The sequence below is a fragment of the Stenella coeruleoalba genome (genome assembly GCF_951394435.1).
Source record: "Stenella coeruleoalba genome assembly, chromosome: 2".
NCBI lineage: Eukaryota > Metazoa > Chordata > Mammalia > Artiodactyla > Delphinidae > Stenella > Stenella coeruleoalba.
The window spans coordinates 14,815,168-14,835,350 of record NC_137147.1 but is presented as its reverse complement, the minus strand read 5'-3'; the positions used below and the strand labels follow the sequence as shown (position 1 = coordinate 14,835,350).

Below are 20,183 nucleotides of genomic sequence, written 5' to 3'. Positions count from 1 at the left end.
CATCAATGTTGAATGAGTGCATGATCATTGGATTTATCCGTGAGGAATGCTTTTGTAATGTAGGTCATTAATTAATTTTATCCTTCAAATATTTAATAAGTGCTTACTATGTGTCTAGCGTCCCAAAAGAAATTCTGGAGAAATACAGACCTACAAGGAGTTTATAATTTTGTTAGAGAGAACAAACGCACATGTGCCCACACACATACACGCAAATGAGATGAACATTACAGAAAGGATAGTGTCATACTAGTAGCTCCCACATAGACGTTATAGTAATTCCGAAGAAAAAAAGGATCCTATGAGATGAAGGACCGTGTGGCCGACAGACCCTAGGTGGCCTCAAGATTTCTGCCGCTGCTGTTTACACCCTTTGTAATCCCCTCCCCTTGAGTGCAGGCAGCACCTGTGATTTGCTTGCAGCTAATGAATATGCATGGTTGAAGGATTTTGCAATCTAATTTTGTAATTAAGACCCTAAATCAGTTGATTTGGGGGTCAGGCCCTGGGAGGCCCTGGCTTAATCAAATGAAAGCCTTTAAAAGAAGGACTGGGCTGGGATCCTCTCTTCCCGGGCTTGATGTAGTGAGCAGCCATGTTGGTGAAGCCCTCGGCAAGGAAGTGTGGGCAACATCTCTGACCTGAGGGTGGCCTCCAGACAACAGCCGGGGGAAAGCTGAGGCCCTCACTCATAAAGCTGCAAGGAGATTAATTCCGCTTACAACCTAAATGAGCTTGAAGGTGGCTTCTTCCTCGGTGAAGCCTCCAGACTAGAACACAGCCTTCCTGACACCTCAACTGCAGCTTTATGAGACCCTGAGCGGAGAATCCAGCTAAGCTGTGTTAAGATTCCAGACCCATGGAAACCACAAGATGGTAAATGTGTGCGGTAATTTGTTATGCAGCAATTAATAACTAATGATACCACTTCAGGAATTAGCAGATATGGGGAGAGGGGAGTCCTCTCTCTACACTTACTTTGATTCTAAGGTTTTATCGCGGCTCTCCTCCCGGCCAGTAGAGGTCGCCAGAGTGCCGGCTCCCCGGGCCCGAGTGCGCGCAGGCGCAGGCTTAGGCGCAGGCGCGCTCGACTTGGCTCGAGCCGGTGGGGGCGGGTCACGCAGAGCGCGCGGCCGGGAGCGGCGGTGGTGGAGGCGGTGAGGCTGCGGGCTGGCAGCTGGACTCCGGCTCCCAGTAAGCGGAACCCTTCGCGGTGCTGAGCCCACCGCCGGCCCCGGAGCCATGGAGATCGGCACCGAGATCAGCCGCAAGATCCGGGTGAGGCCCGCGTCGGGCGGGGGCGGGAAGCCGGGCCTCGGCGGGCGGGCGGGCGCGCGGTTGTCAGGAGTAACGGGGGGTGTGGGGCCCGGCCTGGACGCCGCGGCCTGCTCGTCGCCGACGCTTTTGACTGGCCGCGGGGTCGGCGAGCAGCGCCTCCTCGGCCAGGCCGCCTCGGGCCTGGGCGCAGCCGCGGCCTCAGAGAGCGGGCTCGCGGCTGAAGAAGGAGCCGCCGGGAATCTGAGGGAGGCGTTGGGGTCCCGGCGAGAGCCGCGCGGGGAGCTGGAGGGGGCGCCGCGGGGGGCGCCGCGGAGGAGGGGTTCCGGGGTGGGACTGGGGGGGGCCCGAGGCGTCTCCCCACCCCCACTCGGGCGCCCGGGGGGCAGGAGGTGTGCGCGCTCGCGAAGTTGCCTCTGCGCTGCAGTCGGTCTGTTTTCCCAGGGCCGCCTTTCTCACGCGCACGATGGTTTTTTTCTTCCCTCAGAGTGCCATTAAGGGGAAATTGCAAGAACTAGGAGCTTACGTTGGTAAGTCTTCTGTTGTTAGCCTAATAGACTTTAGAATTTGCAGCGAATTTAATTTTAGGAATGCATTTTTCCTATCATGCCTTTGACTTTGGAGAGACGCCCTTTTACCTTCGAATCTGATACTCCCTGGTTACTTCTTTTCCGTACTATCTTTCCATTGAAAGCTTTATATGCAACATTGTTTTTTTCCCAGATCCCCTTCTAATAGGGTGTTTTGAAATCGTTTAGCTTCCTCTGTTGAGGCTCTGTCATATTTTCCTTAATATTTGTCTGATTTCTGTTGTTTTTCCTATTTTCTTTCCTTTCCTCTTGAACTTCATTTTTCAGAATTATTATTTTGCATGTGAATGATGCTGTCTGGCATTTACCTCTCTCGTGGTTCAGTGAGTTTTATTTTCAGATCTCTTTATTTTTCCTGCCCCTTTTTTTCTTACCTCCCGATGGTAATGTGTCTTTTTTCTTTTTATTTTTTTATAAATTATAACTTGAGTGTTTACTCTGGGCCAGGCACTGTGCTTAATTATTGTCGTATATGCATTAGGTCACGATAATCCCCAGGAGAACACTGGAAGGTAAGTGGTAATATCCCCAGTTGTACAAGCAGGGAAACAGGCTTTGGGTGCTTGGCTTGAGCAAGGTTTTATGGATTGAGACCTGCGTCTGTTTGGCTCCAAAGCTGGTGCCTCCTGTAAAAATAATAGCTACCACTTATGATAGTGGTTCTCCAGGTGTGGGAGACCCCAAGGGTCTCTGAAGTCAAAACTATTTTCATATTAATACTGACAGGGTATTTGCCATTTTCACCGTGCTGACATTTGGACTGTGCAAAAGTGGTGAGTAAAACTGCTGGTACCTTAGCCCGAATCAGTATCTCACACCAAACTTTACAAGAAATTATCGTATTCTTCACCACCCTTCCACTTGCAATTACAAAGAAAAAAAAAAAAAGAGGCCAGTTTCATTTATGAATGTAAGTGATGAAGTAAAATATTTTTTTAAACCCTGGCCCTGACTACATCTTTTTAATATGTGGTGTTAGGAAATAGGAAGTACTCATAGTACTTCTGCCATACTGAAGCATGATGGGTTGTCTTAAGGCAAAGAATTTGTGTGATTGAGTTGAGAACTGACCTAGCCACCTTTTTCATGGAATTTTTTTTTCTTTTGTTTTTTTTGGAACTATTTTTTAAAGTTTAGTTGATTTACAATATTGTGTTAGTTTTAAGTGTACAGCAAAGTGATTCAGTTTTACATATATATGTACTTTTTTCAGATTGTTTTCCGTTATAAGCTATTAAAAAATATTGAATACAGTTCCTTTTGCTATACAGTAAGTCCTTGTTGCATATCTGTTTTATTATGGTAATTTATCTGTTAATCACATACTCCTAATTTATCCATCCCCCTCCCCCCTTTTACCCTTTGGAACATCATTTTTAACTTCTAAGAAAGACTAACGGGCTAGTTACATAATTTGGATTTTTGGCAGACATTTTCCTGAAAGTGAGCAAAGGTAAAGAACTAGTAAAGTTTGTTGCCAATGACAAAGTTGAGCTTTCAAATGAAAATCAGAATTTTGGAAAATTTGTCTTCCTCCATAAATTTGACAGCGTGGTGATATTAGCAAATGGTTCTTCTATATTGTATAATGAAATGTATCCGTATGCCAGTGGTTTGTTTAGCTCAGTGAACCAGTAATTTTTCAAATGACCAATGCATGAATATTTTTAAACTGTACAGGGATAAGAAAGATCCATTAAAAGTGCAGGATGGATCAATGGATTTTCATGTAACAGAGTACAAAAAGGTCATTGATACAGTTTTTAGATTCAGTATTGTTGCTTACCTTCAAGAAACTACCACTCGTTGAGTTTTGGTGTAGTATCACAGGAGAATATCCACATTATCTGAAAAGGGTACTAAAATACCCCTTTTCCCGTTGCATACCTGTGTGAGACCAGATTTTCTTCACATTCTTTTTTTAGAACAACATAAAACAGGTTTATTGTTTATGGCATAGGTGTATTATTTTAAACGAATTAAGAAATCTAAAAATTCTGACTTGCAGTTTCTAGTATGGTAAATATCAGTAGCTATACGCACATGAATAAAAGCTGTTTGGGATCATCAGTAATTTTCAGTAGTGTAAAGGGGGGCCTGAGACCAGATGGTAGTTTGCCACATACTAATTATTTGTTGTCAGGATTGTTGTAAGACTAACAGATAAGAAAATTGAGGCTCACAGGTTAAAGATGAAGCTGAACCAGGATTGTTTATTCTTTTATTCATTCAACATTTAATGGATGCCAGCTTTGTGCCAAGAACTTGTTTTGGGTCAAAAAGAAATCCACAGAAAACCTACAGTGAGAACTTTAGTAATTCTAGCACATGAAAACATAAACACATATTACTTGGGTCTAAATTCAATCTGATGATTCCTATCATTTATCAGAAACCTCAAACCAAGAATTTTGAGCCTATTAATATTAAAAACCTGGTTACAAGCTTGACGAAGTCCAATGGGAAGTGTAATTGTAGTAAAGATATCATGTATTTTATAGTTTTCAAAATATTTTCATAGAGTTCTATTTGTACCTGAACACAATGCTGGAGTGGGGATGGCAGGTAATTTACTTTTTTACAAATAAAGAAATGGAGTCTTGGGAGGGCTAAATACAGCTGGTCAGCAGCAGATTTAAGACCCAAGAACTCAGGTCTTCTGGGTCGTTGATGTTTCTATTATGGTTGCTTCATAATAGAAACTTGGTGAGTGAACAGAAGGATAGGAGTCACTCCCGTATGCTCCTCTTGAACTCATCTGTCCCAGCTGTTAACATATTAGCACAGCTTCTCAACTTGTTTGCCTCTACTTCTTGACTGGAAGTTTCTTGAGGGCAGAGACTTCATATTGGTTGTGTCTCAGTGGCCTAGCAGAGCACCAGATATTTTCATAAATGTTGATTAAGTGGGTAAACAGGGATCACCATTAGACTATTTGAAATATACATTATTTGTTTACAGTTAGCTACCTAATTATTTGAATGTATAGGCATCATTGTCCTTCTGAAAAGGGTGACTTTCTAATCCCTTTCTTTGTGCTGAAGTACTGGAAACCTTTTTATGGAAACAATTCTTTAGTAAATATTTGAATATCTATTTTCAAGGCATTGAGTGGGATATAAAGATGAGCAGCTGTTTGTTAAGAGTTGATACGGCTTCATTTGTGTTTGTTTAAAATGGAGTACTTTAGTGAGATGGCAGTTATAATTCAGAGCAGTCTTAAATTCACATTTTAGGAAGTATGAACTTGCAGGAACCGTCAACATTTTACTGTTTTTCAGTACATAGATTTCAGATGAACTTGAGAATGCTATTAGAATTCTGTAGGAATGTATCATGAACACTTTATTTTATTTATTTTTTGGCCGTGCCACAAGGCTTGCGGGATCTTAGTTCCCAACCAGGGATTGAAGCACCGAGTCCTAACCACTGGACTGCCAAGGAAGTCCCAGAAACACGTTAGTTTTCATTAGATTCTTATTTCTCATTTTGTGTCTACTGAGAGAACGATGTTAGAATTTCTAACAGCCTTGTTGAAATATAATTGTTATAAACTCCACCTATTTACAGTTTGCTATGTCTTGATATGTATACACCATAATCAAGCTAATGAACATATCCATCACTTCCAAAAGTTTCCTTTTGGGTTTTCCTGGGGCTCTTTTGTATCCTTCCCTACCGTCTGTCCTTGTCCCCACCCTGTACCAGAGCAACTGCTGACCTCATTTACATAAAATTTTATAAAATGCAAACTAATATATAGTGTCAGAAAGCACAGCCTATTTGTTTTCATTACTGACATTATGAGGGAGAAAAACTGTCAAGACTGCCAAAGCACCCCAACTTTGTTTTCCTTTCCTGGGTTACCAATGGCAGCCCATGGTAGGGACACTTTGTGTAAATAAGCTGTGAGGCTTATTTACTAAAGTTGCCAGAAAGCAGTGGAGCCTTTTGATACTTTACAAAGAAAATAACAAATGACTGGCTACTTGTTCTTTTATCTCCTCACATTGAATTGCATGCTTCTAGCAAGTATTCTGATTTCTCTGTTTCCATTTGTAGATAGGGCTTTAGTGTATTTGTGCTTTTCTTGAACTGGATTTTTGATATTTCTTCTTGAAACAAATGTCTGATAGTAGTTCTGAAATGAACCTTTCTGCCTACATAGAAATGTTGTGAATATTTAAGGTATTAAAGAATCTAAAGGAATTTTTTTGGTAGGGATCAAAGTTCCTGATAAATAGCTTTTGCTTTTGCTTTGGGGTTTTTTTGTTTGTTTTTGGTCCTAGACCTCACCCTCATAATTCACTGTTAGGAGGGTATAAGAATGAAACAGTGAGTTGAGTAGAAATCATTTAACTAATCTTAAGATTAAATTTTTTAAATGATGTATAATTTTGGGGTGGTTTTAGTTTATTTGATGTTGCTGCAAGTTTGTTACCCTAATTAAAATCTGCCTTTACCAAGGATAAAGGTGTTCCTTGAGAAATGAGTGTCATTTTGAAACAAACACGCACAAAACTGAACAAAACTCAGTATTATTCTTGAGAGATGTCCAGTATGCTTTCTGGAAGCTTTTCTGAAGTTAATGAGCATTATTAAAAAAGATTAAAGGAAATGAATGCACTCTCAAGTTTGATACCGTAATTCAGCATATCTAGTTATGTAAATATTTATTAGTTATTCCTAGTTCCTGTTCTTCTAGTAATTGAAATACTTATGGAATAAAGAGAAAGAAAGCTATACTTTTTGTCCAGCATAATTCCACTAGAGCTGACATTCTTAGAACTACATCTATATTTTCAAGCACATCAGCTTCAAGTAGAAGAAAATATTAAGGAAAGCATAAAAAGTTTTTATATACTTTTCCTTTTAAATAGATGAAGAACTTCCTGATTACATTATGGTGATGGTGGCCAACAAGAAAAGTCAGGACCAAATGACAGAGGACCTGTCCCTGTTTCTAGGGAACAACACAATTCGATTCACCGTATGGTATGTTTCTGAATATTTACCCCTCAGACCAAAGTTTGGCTCAAGTCAAGAGTAGGTGTTCTGTCTGAAAAGAGATTCTTGAGAGGAGAGTCAGATTCAGTGTTGTGAGGCAGGTTGTGAGTGTTGAGAGCACAGCCTCTGGAGCCAGACTGCCAAGGTTGAATCCTGGATCTGCCTCTTTCCTTGGTTTCTCCATCTGCAAAATGGGTATCGTAAATCACCTTTATAGGGTGGTTGTGAAAATTAAATAGCTAATACATGTAATGTGCTCACAGCTGTGCCTGGCCCATAACAAGTCCTTAGTATGTGTTGACTGTAGTTAATACGTTTCTTTTGTAAACTTCAGCATGTTATCATTCCTTTCCCTCCACCAAAACCAGTTATAGATGTTTTTTGGACTGGGTTGACTTCCTGAATTGCTTTCTTCAGTCAGCTAACTTAGGAGGCAAGGTTTTTTGACAAAATTTCAAATCAATTTTTTAGTTTGGAGCTTTTTTTTTTTTTTTTTGCGGTACGCGGGCCTCTCACTGTTGTGGCCTCTCCCGTCGCGGAACACAGTCTCCGGACGCGCAGGCTCAGCGGCCATGGCTCACGGGCCCAGCCACTCCGCGGCACGTGGGATCTTCCCGGACCGGGGCACGAACCCGTGTCCCCTGCATCAGCAGGCGGACTCTCAACCACTGCGCCACCAGGGAAGCCCAGTTTGGAGCTTTTTGAAGTCTGGAATTTTGAAATAGGCAACTTTGTGTTCAAATATAAATCAGTATTTTAATTTCCAGTGTCCTTTTTCAAACCACATATTCCTTTGGTTGAGAATACTGACTAAAAGCATGAGATTTAATTTATGAAGGCAGGCCAGGTTCTGGTACCAGGTTTGAGGTAGAGTGAGAGCTGGGGGAGGGTAACGATGTGGCTGAGAACAGAGCAGGAAGGATCATATAAAGGTCCTCACTGGGAACCACCAGTTGCAGCACAAGTTGATAGATGGAGCAAAAGTTGCATGAGCAGTGGCCTGCTTAATTTGAATGGCAAGAGACTGGGAGACCAGATAGGCAATAAGGAGGGATATGAAACTGGTTAACTTGCCTTTAAACCAAAGTTTGTCTTAAAGGCATTTTGGCCCCAATGGGAAACTATCCTTTATAACTCCGGTGAAGCTTTCTTGAAATTCCACACAGAATTCTCTGGGTTTATATTACACATTTTTGAAGAACATTGAGTGCAGTGGTTGTTCCTTAAATGTTTTGGTACATACACTCCTACAGTGTGGGTGACCTAACCCACTTATTATGGTTTGTCCCCAGAGTTTACCAAAAGAAGAGAGATCATGGTGCTTTTGACTGGGGAAATTACCATTATCAAGAGTACTGCTTTTTTTTTTTTTTTTTTTTAAATGCTTCAGCGGTCCAGGTACTTGTTTTGTTTCATGTACGTTTTTTATGACTAGACTTTTGGTTCAACATTTGGATCACTTTGAGTCCTAGTAACGTAATATGGGACATTGACCTAGTAGATCCTTTCTCAGATAACTTGAGGGAGTGCTTTAGACAAATTTCTTATATAAGCAGACTGCCAACTGAATTTGAATTTAAAATCACATTAATTCAACTCTTTCATCTTGCCATAAATTTTATTCTTCACCATGTACTGATAAAAGTGATGGTGTCTCTGTTTTGACACTTTGCTTTCTTAAGTGTTCATTTACACCTGCCACAAACAGACTATTCTGATTCTTTGGAGCCCTGCAATAACTGTATCCTAGGGGATAGTGGCATGTGACTGGGTTCTGGGTGAAACATTATTATAATGAGATATTTCTGGTGTTTTTAGGATGCCTGGCCTCCTGGAAGGATTGTAAGACAGTTTTGCCTTGTACATAACTACTAAAATAGGTTATATTATAATTAAGGTTGTGGCTTGTTTACAGCATTAGTTTTGAAAACAGTAGTTATAATGAAGTGATATAGTATATTTTGAGATTATTTTTAAAGTTTTTTCACCTCTCAGGATAAAGTTCTTCCAGAAACCATCTAAGTAGATAAAAAATAAATTTAAACTGTGCTTAAAACAATTTTAATAATGTTACTTTACATTTATGGTATTTTATCTCCTTTTATCTACCTTGAATCTTTAGTTCTTTTGAAACAGAATGATATTCTTTGTGGATCAGCGCTGTGTGGTCAGATGATAATCATTGCCCTTATTTTTGCAGAGGCTAGGTGTTGAAAATAGTGATGAAAAAATAAGATTTTTGATTATTCTACAATATTCATGTACAGCCTTTTTAAAAAAAATGTAAAACTTAATTTTAATACTATTTATCCATTAAATTCCATTCAGTACCATCTGTCAGTGTTTATCTGAAGACTAGATCTAAAATGTCATCAAATTTAGAGTGACAGTTGAAATCCAATGTTTCTTGATTAACAGAAGCTTTAACTTTTTTGGTTTTTTTCTTTTAGGCTTCATGGTGTATTAGATAAACTTCGTTCTGTAACAACTGGTAAGGTTCATAAAGATGATGTGTGAGTGTTTTTGGAATTTGCTATAGCATATGATCGTTTTTCTGAAGTCACTTATACTGCTTTGGGGAAAAAAACCATAAATTTGAAAATGGTAGTTCATTTGAAGTTTTTGAGGAAGCCCACATTTTTATGAATTTAAAAGCAATAAACTTAATATAATTCGAAGGTGATTTGAACAAGGGAAGGGAAAGTATGCAATTTATTCTAAGGAAATAATTATGGATGTGTGCAATGATTTAGCTTCAAGGATATTTCAGTGTTTTATAATTGAAAATTAAAAGTCCAGTAATAATAAATTAGATATATTATTATATCACTATGTATGGAATAATATTCACCCATTAAAAATGTTGTGGAAGAACACATTTATTGCTTTAAAATTGGTGGTGAAGAAGGGGAAGGTTCAAAGTAATAAAAATAGCTTCAAGGGACTGTGTGTTTTTCTTTCTAGACCCCTCTAGTCTAAAGTCTTCCGATACCAACATCTTTGATAGTAATGTACCTTCAAACAAGAGCAGTTTCAGTCGAGGAGATGAGAGAAGGCATGAAGCTGCAGTGCCACCTCTTGCAGTTTCTAGCACTAGACCTGAAAAAAGAGAATCTAGGGTTTCTACAAGTTCACAGGAGCAGAAGGCTACTAATGTCAGGTAAGAGTCTTGTGTAGACCTGTGGGCAGGTGGGTGTGTGTATGTGACATTTACATTAGTTAATATGTCTTTAAATTGCTGTTTTCAGAAATTTTTGGAAATGAGGTGGTCATGAGCAGTTTTTTTGAATAAAATAATGAAGGATAAGTCCAAAGTATGATTACCTTTTATATAAAATGTAGTAAGTCAAAGTTTAAAAAAAAGAATGCAATTTCAAAGTAGTTTTTAATGGACTACGTAAAGGGATTATCCATACTTTTTCATTAAGATGTATCTAAATATCCTTTGAAGAGTTGAAGATACTGCTCTAAATTGGTAACACACCCTTTTTGGTTTTGTTTTCCTTTTTAACAGACAGACTTATGATGATGGAGCTGCAACCCGACTAATGTCAACAGTGAAACCTTTGAGGGAGCCAGCACCCTCTGAAGATGTGATTGATATTAAGCCAGAACCAGATGATCTCATTGATGAAGATCTCAATTTTGTGCAGGAGAATCCCTTATCTCAGAAAAAACCTACAGTGACACTTACGTATGGTTCTTCTCGCCCTTCTATTGAAATTTATCGACCACCTGCAAGTCGAAATGCAGACAGTGGTGCTCATTTAAACAGGTTGCAGTTTCAACAGCAGCAAAACAGTATTCATGCTGCCAAGCAACTCGATATTCAGACTAGCCGGATATATGAAACAGGACGTTTGTGTGAACCAGAAGTGCTTAACAGCTTAGAAGAGACTTATAGTCCCTTCTTCAGAAACAGCTCAGAAAAGATGAGCATTGAGGTTTGTATATACTTTTAAATTCTGACTCATTAGGCTGAAAATTGTCAGTTCTTAATGCTAAATTGTACATGGAATAACTAAACACATACTGCAAGTTTGTTTTAAACTGATTTCTGTGCTGCTCAACATAATACATCAGTCAGATTTTCCTCTCCACAACTGGCTACAGATACTTTACATCTTGTTTACTTTCCTGGATGCTAACAGTTGAGATAGCTTTAACCTTACCTTATCATTTTGCGAGGATTTTAGGTCAGTATTAGATCCTTCACAGCAACTGCCAGTAAACAATTGAGTAACTCCATTTTATTGGTTTCCTCAACAGTGCTATATGTTGCTGTTTATAAATGAATTAAAGCACTGGTTTTTGTTTTAGCTAAAGGTTGGCTATTGGAGATATTACTTGTATTTTTATAAGAAACCAGGGAAATAGCCCATGAATTCTTAATGTGCTTGGCGTTTTCTTGAAAAGAAGCAAGTATTCTGTAGTAGAATTTTATTTTCTGAGACTAGGTAAGTGGAAATTTATCTGATTGCAGGAAGAAAACTTTCGGAAGAGAAAGTTGCCTGTGGTAAGTTCAGTTGTTAAAGTAAAAAAATTCAATCATGATGGAGAAGAGGAGGAGGAAGATGATGATTGTGGGTCCCGTACAGGAAGCATCTCCAGCAGTGTGTCAGTGCCAGCGAAACCTGAACGGAGGTACCCGAACATGTCTACATTAATTTTCCATCGCCTGGTGGAGTCTTCTGGGTTCCTTGAAGAGGGTATCATGAAAATATAAATTTAATACCATGTAAGACTTTTCCATTGGTTTTTGAGCAACACTTCTATTAATGAAAGAGAAGTTGCCTAAAATTGGAGAAGATTGCAAAGAATATTAAAAACTGTAATATGGGTGGGAGGAAGGTTGATCCAAATTCATTATTTTAAAAAGTTATAAGGTTATAAGGTTCTCATCCAGTTGGCATTTCCTAAAAACTACAGCTAGTCTGTTCCAAACCTAAGAGAAGGCTGTAGTAAAGGTATAATGGATGGCTAGCATGTAAAGAACTCAAATCTAAAATTTAATCAGTATACCTTTCTTAACTTTTTTAGACCTTCACTTCCACCTTCCAAACAAGCTAACAAGAATCTAATTTTGAAGGCTATATCTGAAGCTCAAGAATCCGTAACAAAAACAACTAACTACTCTGCAGGTAATTTAAATGTATTATGTTGACATTAAGTAAGAGATTTCTGTAAGTCTTGAGTAAGCTATAGATGATTGCTCCTCAAGTTGTGATAAAATACAGATGCCTGCCAGATGTCAGGACCAAGGTGAGGTTCAGAGAATGATTAAAAGGAGATTTGACCAGTTTGAGAAGCTTTCCCGACTGTCAGTGGAACTTAGTTCTCTGAGCAACTCTAATGCCTTTTACTCCCTCTTTCTAATGTATGTGAAATATATAATGGAAATCTTAAAGGGAGTTTTGATAAATATGAGACTTTTCATATTTATAGCATTAGAGTCAACATTAGATATGAACTTATGTTATTTAAAAGGGAGCAAAATTTGAAAATATTAAGAGCCTGAAATTAGAAAAATTTGTCTAGTATATGAACAGGTTGGTTTCTTTCCTCTCAGTAGAACCCATTACTCTGTGCCCCATGTGCTATAGCCAATATGTAAAATTTTCTGTTAATAAGCTGTGATGATTACCCACTCTAAATTTTTAAATTTTATTTTTGCTGTGGATTTGATGACTGTTCTTTTCGCATTGTTCTGCTTTTCTATTCTCCTTTGCATCTTTTTATATGACCGCTTTCTAAAGTGAAATAAACTGTAAGCTAGCAACTTTTGAGCCTGATCGTCACCTGTCCCCTTGCTTCTCCTCATCCCTAATTTAATCCTGAACATAAACAGCTTTTGGCTTATAGGGTAAGGATTATCAGGCAAAGGCCAACACTTGACATAACAGTTCATCTGTTTACATTTTCTTTTTTGGTCTGTCAGCAATATTGAGTGTTTACAACGATGAGAAATTCAGACTTATCACTGTGACCTTAATTTCCTGCTTTTGTCATTGGAGAGTTTTCCAAGTTTTTTGAGAGATAGCATTGAAATTCTTTCTTCACCTAGGTTATCTAGATTACAGTTTGAAATTGTTATAGAACCATGAGGCAGAACCCAGACTACATTTGGTTAAAAATGAATACATGTGTGCTGCAGTGTATTTATGGCATGTAGTTTAAAATGTATAAATGTTGTTTACATAAGTATGGGTAACTGAGTCATAGAATATTATAAGGAAAAATGAGGTGTCTATGAATTGTTTCTAACTCCTCATATTCTAAACCCAAGGAGGCATTTATATTTAATGTGATATTCACTGTTGAGTTTTGAAATATTACTTTATTTGGATTTCCATCTTTTTTGCTTTTTATATAAAAGTCTCACAGAAACAGACACTTCCAGTTGCCCCCAGAACTCGAACTTCTCAAGAAGAATTGCTAGCAGAAATGGTCCAGGGGCAAAGCAGGGCCCCCAGAATGAGTTCCCCCATTAAAGAAGAGGAAACAAAAGGAGATAATATAGACAAAAGTCAAGGTAATAATTTAAATGATATTTCATTGCCTATTACACTTTTTTCATGAGGCATTAAGTATTTTCCAGTGGGTATTTATGAAATGTTGGTTATACTATGAGAAAAGGGCTTATTAATAGGCCCCCAAATAGAATAAGGGACCATGAGGAAAGTCTGTACCTACACTTTTTAGAATTTAAATCTTATCATTAGGGAAATTTTTAGTGTTCTCAGAAGTGGAGAGAATAGTGCAATGAATTCCCATGAACCCAGTCACCTAGCATTAATAATTGCCAGTCTTTAGAAAGCTTCTACTTAAAGATACATAGATACCTACATTCTTCCTTTTCTTCTTTTTGTTAATCCTACCCCTCTTCTCTTGAACTTGAAATCTTTAAATCTCCCCTCTCTGAGCATCCTGTCTCTGACCTGCCAGAACTGCCTTATTGTCCCAGTGATACTACTTTATCCCCTTGTGCCTGACATACTTCCAGCTGATCTTTCTGCTTCCTTTCTCTCAACCTCCCACCCTCAACTCTTGCACAGACTCTCCTGTCTGAAGTGTGACTCTGATCATGTGACTCTTCTGTGAGAGCATTTATAGCTTCTCTTCCTACTGTGCATTATCTAGGACTGATGTCATCAGCTTGGCCTTTAGGCAGCTTCTGGTCCCTGGGCCTGCCCAGCCCTTCTCCACTGCTCTCCAACCTGTTTCTTCTGTTCCCATCAGGAAAGAGTCTAGTTCTTTTCCTCTTCTACTGAGATCTGATTAAAAAACCCCACCAAAACTGTATGCTCGTCATGACTTAATACTTTTACAGTGCTGGAATACATTTTTTCATTCCTCCTCAGCTGTGTCCTTTAAATTGTTCCAGGTTCATCTCAAATTTACTTGTTTTGTGAAGCCTTAAGGATTCCATCTTATATTTATCTGTTCTCTCTTTTTTTAAAGAAGTCTTTGACTATGGTGTGCAATTTGCTGTGTCAGCATTATGTGCAGTTCCAATAAATCATGGACCTGAAAATGGGAAAACCCTTAAAGTAGCCAGTAGGTACTAACTGGGCCAATTTGTGAAGAGTAGTTGGAAACTGGGATTTGAGCTTTAGTAAGGATTTCCAGTGAATTGAAGTCTGTCAAACGGTTTTGTATCTGTGATTTCATGATGGCATTTTTAAGTAAACAGTCGGTCCTTTTGGAGGATAATAGATACTAATTCATTGTCTTGGAAACCAGAGAAATAAAATAATTGAGCATTTATGCTGTCTTTCCTTTAAGGATGGTACCACTGGGTATCAAAGTAGTATAGGAGTTAGTACTTGTTTTTGTAAGTGAAGTTTTATTGGAAGTAAACTCTGCCCATTTGTTTATGTATTGTCTGTGGCTGCTTTTATACTACAACCACAGAGTTGAATAGTTGCAACAGACCATAAAGCCCACAGAATTTAAAATAGAAAATGTTTGCTACCCCTTGTGATATAGTAGATGAAGGAAGCATCTTTTAAAATTATTCTAGCTAAGAAGTGAAAACAAAATGATAGAATTCTAGTGGTTTTTCCCAACTAACAGTGAATTAATGAATCTAGGCACTGATAATGGCTACTAAAATGGTTTTTAAAGTGAAAATCAGCCATTTTGTGCCTCCCAATGAAAGAATAAAACACTACCTTAGTCTTGCCAGAGGATTTGAACCTGAGTAATCAAGCCTCTGATGCAGCAGTCAGCTTGCAGGAAGTACAGAGGCCAGAGGAATATGTTAATTGCTGCACCATGAGTGTGCAACAGGCAAAGTACCCTCTCTGGGGCACTGTATAGGTCAAACAGCCTGAGAATTCTAGATTAAAAGACTTAAAAGACAAAAGGGGTAAGACTAATCTATAGTGTCTAGGTTCATACACTTGTGTGATAAAATCACAAACTGTAGATATTACTATAAAAGGCATATGGTGGTTACTTTTGAATAGGACTGATTATATTGGAGTACATGAAGTGGGGCTTGTGGGGTAGCTTACATAGTCTGTTTTCTTGATCTGAATGGTGGTTATAAGGGTGTTTTGCCTTATAAGAACTCATTAAACTCTTACTTTTGTGTGGCTTTCTATATCATCGTTTTGTTTTAAAGTAAAAGTTTAAAAAACTGAAAAGGTATCAAGTATCTCTACTGATGAGGACTGTTACTACTCTTACCGGTACCATTTGTTTGCAAGCGTGAAGTGACACACTGCGAAGTCATTAATTAGTGTGCTTACTCACTGTTTTGTAGCTTTGTCTGTGACAGGGTTTTTTTTTTTTTTAATTTATTTATGTATTTATCTTGGCTGAGTTGGGTCTTTGTTGCTGCGTGCGGGCTTTCTCTAGTTGCGGCGAGCGGGGGCTACTCTTCATTGCGGTGTGCGGGCTTCTCACTGTGGTGGCTTCTCTTGGTGCAGAGCACAGGCTCTAGGCGCGCGGGCTTCAGTAGTTGTGGCATGCAGGCTCAGTAGTTGTGGCTTGCGGGCTCTAGAGCACAGGCTTAGCAGTTGTGGCACACAGGCTTGGTTGCTCCGCGGCATGTGGGATCTTCCCTGACCAGCGCTCGAGCCTGTGTCCCCTGCATTGGCAGGAGGATTCTTAACCACTGCGCCACCAGGGAAGCCCTGTGACAGGTTTTTAAAAATCTATGCACATGTATTGGCATGAGTTGTTGATAGTGTTCTCTCATCGCTCTGACCTCTGTAGTTTTACTGGGCTAGCCACCTCAAAATATTTTGCTTTTTCTCTTTTTGTCTTGGGTTAATCTGTCACTAGAAGTGTATTTTGTCAGTCTTTTCAAAGGTTTATCATGACAACAATTCTGGCTTTATTGATTCTCTTTTGGTGTGTTGTCTATTTCATTGATTTCTGCTCTTATTTTTAATATACCCATCTATATTTTTCTTACTAATTTATCTTAGCCTGTCCTTTTTATTTTGCAAATGTAAACATTTAAGCTATGAAATTCTCTTGACGTGCCATTTTTGCTGCATGTCACAATTTTTTTTTTTTTTTGTGGTATGCGGGCCTCTCACTGTTGGCCTCTCCCATTGTGGAGCACAGGCTCCGGACGCGCAGGCTCAGCAGCCATGGCCCACGGGCCTAGCCGCTCCGCGGCATGTGGGATCTTCCCAGACTGGGGCACGAACCCGTGTCCCCCTGCATTGGCAGGCAGATTCTCAACCACTGCGCCACCAGGGAAGCCCTCACAAATTTTGATATATACATTTTTCATTATCATTTGAATTATCTTTAATTCCCATTATGATCTTCTTCGACCTGTAAGTTATTTAAAAGCGTTTTTAATTCATAGTATATGGAAGTTTTGGGTTTTGTCTGTTAACCTTTTTAATTATATACTATGGACTTAGTCGTACTGTGGTCCGATAATGTGATCTGTGTAATACATACTCTTATGAAAATAGTTAAGATTTAAGGCAGTCAGTTTTGTACGTCTTTCATGTGCATTTTGGAAGAAAGTGGACTCTAATTGTTGAATTGAGAATTTTGCATTTAGTAGACAAAGCTATCCAGTTAATATTGTTCAGATCTTGACCTTGCTGAGTTTTCGGTCTACTTATCGGTGATTGAGAGGGTTTTGAAATTGCCTGTCAGGATGACAAATTTGTCTTCATTTCTCTGTACTTCTGGTAGATTTTGTTTCAGTTACTTTGTGGCTCTTAAACTAGGTGCACATATACTTAAAATTATCCTGATGAATTGAATCAGGAAGGTACATCTTCCTGATTAATTGAACCTTTGATCTGTATCTATAATCCTTTATGTACTAAATGATGCTTTTATCTTCAACTCAGTTTTGTCTGATATTAATATAGCTATTTAGTTAGTATTTGCTTCATATATACGTGCTTCATGCATTTTTCAGTCTTCTCTGACCTTGTTAGGCATACGTATCTCTTAACTATCATAAAGCTAGATTACTGTTTTAAAATTCAGTCTGAGCTTGCTTTTATATGAGTTTAAACCATTCACATATATGAGAATTATTGATGGAGTTGGACTAGTTTCTGTCACCTTTTTTTGGTTTGTATTTGCCTGCTTTCATTTTTTGATCTTTTTTGTCTTTTTTAAAGATTCATTAATCACTATTGTAATTGTTGTTGGTTGCCCAGCTCTCCTTTATTTTGTACTGTTTTGAACTCTGTTTCTGTTCTTTTATTGGTTACCACTGAAATTTTACCATACAGATTTAATATTCCAGAAGTTAATATTCTGACCCCATCCCCAAACAGTAAATAGATTTTAGAATACCTTAGCTCCAGTTTTACCCCCTCAGACTTTACATTATGTTTCCAGTGTTTCCATTTTGGCCCTTTTTTTAATGGATAAATTGGGCACCATTACTGTTTTACCCAGGCAGTGTTTGTTCACATTTACCTACATATTTATTGTTTTTTTTTTTTCTCATATCACTTGAATGTTATTTGGGGATTTTCATTTTCCAGTATTTTAAAGTATTTTGAAGTATATTCTTTGGAAGTTTCTTTGGAACAGGTCTGTTGGTGGTAAATTTCCCCAAGAGTCTGTTCACCTACAAGAGTGTTCATTTCTCCTTGTTCTTGTGCAGTAGCTAGCTTTACTGCATACACAAATCTAGGTTAACAAGAGTTATTTGCTCTCATCACCTTGTTTATATTATGCCGTTGTCTTCTGGCTTCCATGGTTGTTGAGTGGACTTCTGTTATTCTAATTGTCTGTTGTTCCTTTGTAGGTGATCTGTCCTTTTTCTGGCTGCTTGCAGGATCTTCTGTCTGTCTTTGATGTTCTGCAGTTTCACTACAATGTGTCTAGGCATGGATTTCCTTTTATTTTTCCTATTTGGTATATGTTAAATAAAATTTTATATTTAAAGTAAAATACGGTACATTATGAAATATATGCTCACCATAGAAAATTTGGAAAAACAAAACAAATCATTGCAATACCTGCTGATAGATTAGAAAATAATCAAATAGTATAGAACAATTTAGAATAACAAGTAACATTCTTTGCTTCATTATTTTCCACACTGGTTCTCCTGGAGGCCACCACTTTTAAATGCTTCTGTTTATGACTTTCTTTCATTTTCTCCATGTCTGTAATAATATGCTTATACCGCTGTTTCTTAATTCACCAACTATAGATGTTATGTTTTGATTTCTTGCTACAGTATATCAGTATCTAACTCTCACTTTTCCTTGCCTCCAAGCCCATGTAGTAAATTCACTATTTTTAGTTCATCTACGGATTACTTTTATAATTTTAAGTAATACACCTATTTCTTGTCTGATTAACTGTATCAGTATATTTTGACTCCTGAAAGATAAGGATATTTATGTCCTTTAATTCTTATACATCTTTTCTCATGCCCCCACTTTCTAAATTCTGTCACCCGTACTTTTATATTGCTGAAGATCTAATTTACATTTTGTTCTGTTTTTCTAGTTACAGTTGCCATGCTTTGTAGATTGACTGTAAAAGTAGAGAACCAGTAAGCAGTGTTTAAATCATTAAGACTCAAAATGCTTCTCAGGGCCAAGTTTACATCATCTTCTAGAGTTCTTCATTTAGGGGTTCCCTAGCGTTGTTTACATTTTTCCCCTTATGTACAGTGTTTTGTTTTTCTTTGATTCTTCTTTTTTTCCCCCTTCTTGCATTGCCTACCTGTATTATAGTCTGAAGGTCTATCATTTTATACTATTAAATCTTTGGGTTTCCCTTTTTTCTTAGGTACCTTCCTCCTAGAGCCTCTGTCCTCTTCTGATCATCCCACTGGTTGCTCTCTAGGTCTGGTTCAAGGCTGTCATCCCAGGATTTACTCCTCCCCCGAGTTTGCTCTGCATTTCCTGGATCCCACTTTATCTTCTCAGTATAGTCTTCTGTTTTGTCACCACATCATGAAGAAACTTATATGGGAGGTAAATTTTTTGAGCCCTTAGAAATCGGAAGTATTTGATACTTCGACTAGGTACAGAATTCTGATCCTCAAAAAACTTTGAAGGCGTGACTTCATTATCTTGAGGCTTCTAATGTTTATGCTGAGAAGTTGGTAGCCCATCTGATTCTTATTCCATTATTAATACTAGGGCTTTTCCTCTGGGGATATTTAGGATTTTCTCTGTGGTGGTTTGTTTTTTTGTCTTTGTTTTTTTTTTTTTAATGGAAGTATAGTTGATATACAGTGTTTCAGGTATACAGCAAAGTGATTGATTTATACACACACACACACACACACACACACACACACACACACACACACTCTCTTCAGATTCTTTTCCATTATAGGTTATTAGTCTTATGTGTTCTTGATGTCTGAAATCTGCTGTGATAAGTCTAGGTACTAGTTAGTTACTTATGGGCTGGATACCCTGGGCACCCTTTTAATTTGAAAACCCATGCTTTCAGTCTGGGAAATTCTCTTATATTATTTCTATTAAAAAATTGTTCTTTTCATTGTTCTCTTCTTCTGGAAATTCTGTTAGTTGGATGATAAATTTCCTGCCTTGATTTTTCTCCCTTTTCTCTCCTCAATTTTAACTTGATCTTGTTCTACTCTGGAATATTTTCTTGACTTTATCTTCAGTCCCCCTATTTTTTCTTTTTTAAGACAGGCATATTTTTAAATTTCCACAAGCTCTCTCTTGTTCTGTTTTTCATAGTATCTTGTGAATACAGGATCATTTCAAATTTGTCTGAAGAACATAATAAGAGGTTTTTTTGGATTTTTTTTTAGAGAATTCTCTTTTGTCCCCTAATGGATAGTTTTCTATCAGTGTTTGTTTGGTGTTTTTG

The 20,183-nt window shown here is 38.1% G+C and overlaps 1 protein-coding gene across 11 annotated transcripts in view; it reads left to right on the top strand.

Moving 5' to 3' along the window:
- Positions 1–670: 670 nt before the first annotated feature.
- The window catches only part of ZC3H14 (zinc finger CCCH-type containing 14), a gene marked incomplete at its 3' end in the record, with an annotated part of 39,104 nt that continues 19,591 nt past the window's right edge, over positions 671–20,183 (top strand). For 2 of the 11 annotated variants that reach the window (XM_079914639.1, XM_079914635.1), the window contains exons 1-9: positions 920–1,278; positions 1,763–1,805; positions 6,746–6,860; positions 9,323–9,363; positions 9,837–10,032; positions 10,387–10,816; positions 11,356–11,516; positions 11,913–12,013; positions 13,249–13,404. In XM_079914639.1, coding sequence (XP_079770765.1) covers positions 1,243–1,278; positions 1,763–1,805; positions 6,746–6,860; positions 9,323–9,363; positions 9,837–10,032; positions 10,387–10,816; positions 11,356–11,516; positions 11,913–12,013; positions 13,249–13,404 — 1,279 coding nt within the window. In that variant the 5' untranslated portion in view covers positions 920–1,242. Of the gene's footprint in view, positions 877–919; positions 1,279–1,762; positions 1,806–6,745; positions 6,861–8,164; positions 8,271–9,322; positions 9,364–9,836; positions 10,033–10,386; positions 10,817–11,355; positions 11,517–11,912; positions 12,014–13,248; positions 13,405–20,183 lie in introns of those variants that run through there. The other 9 variants (XM_079914638.1, XM_079914636.1, XM_079914633.1 and 6 more) reach the window with 7 other exon arrangements.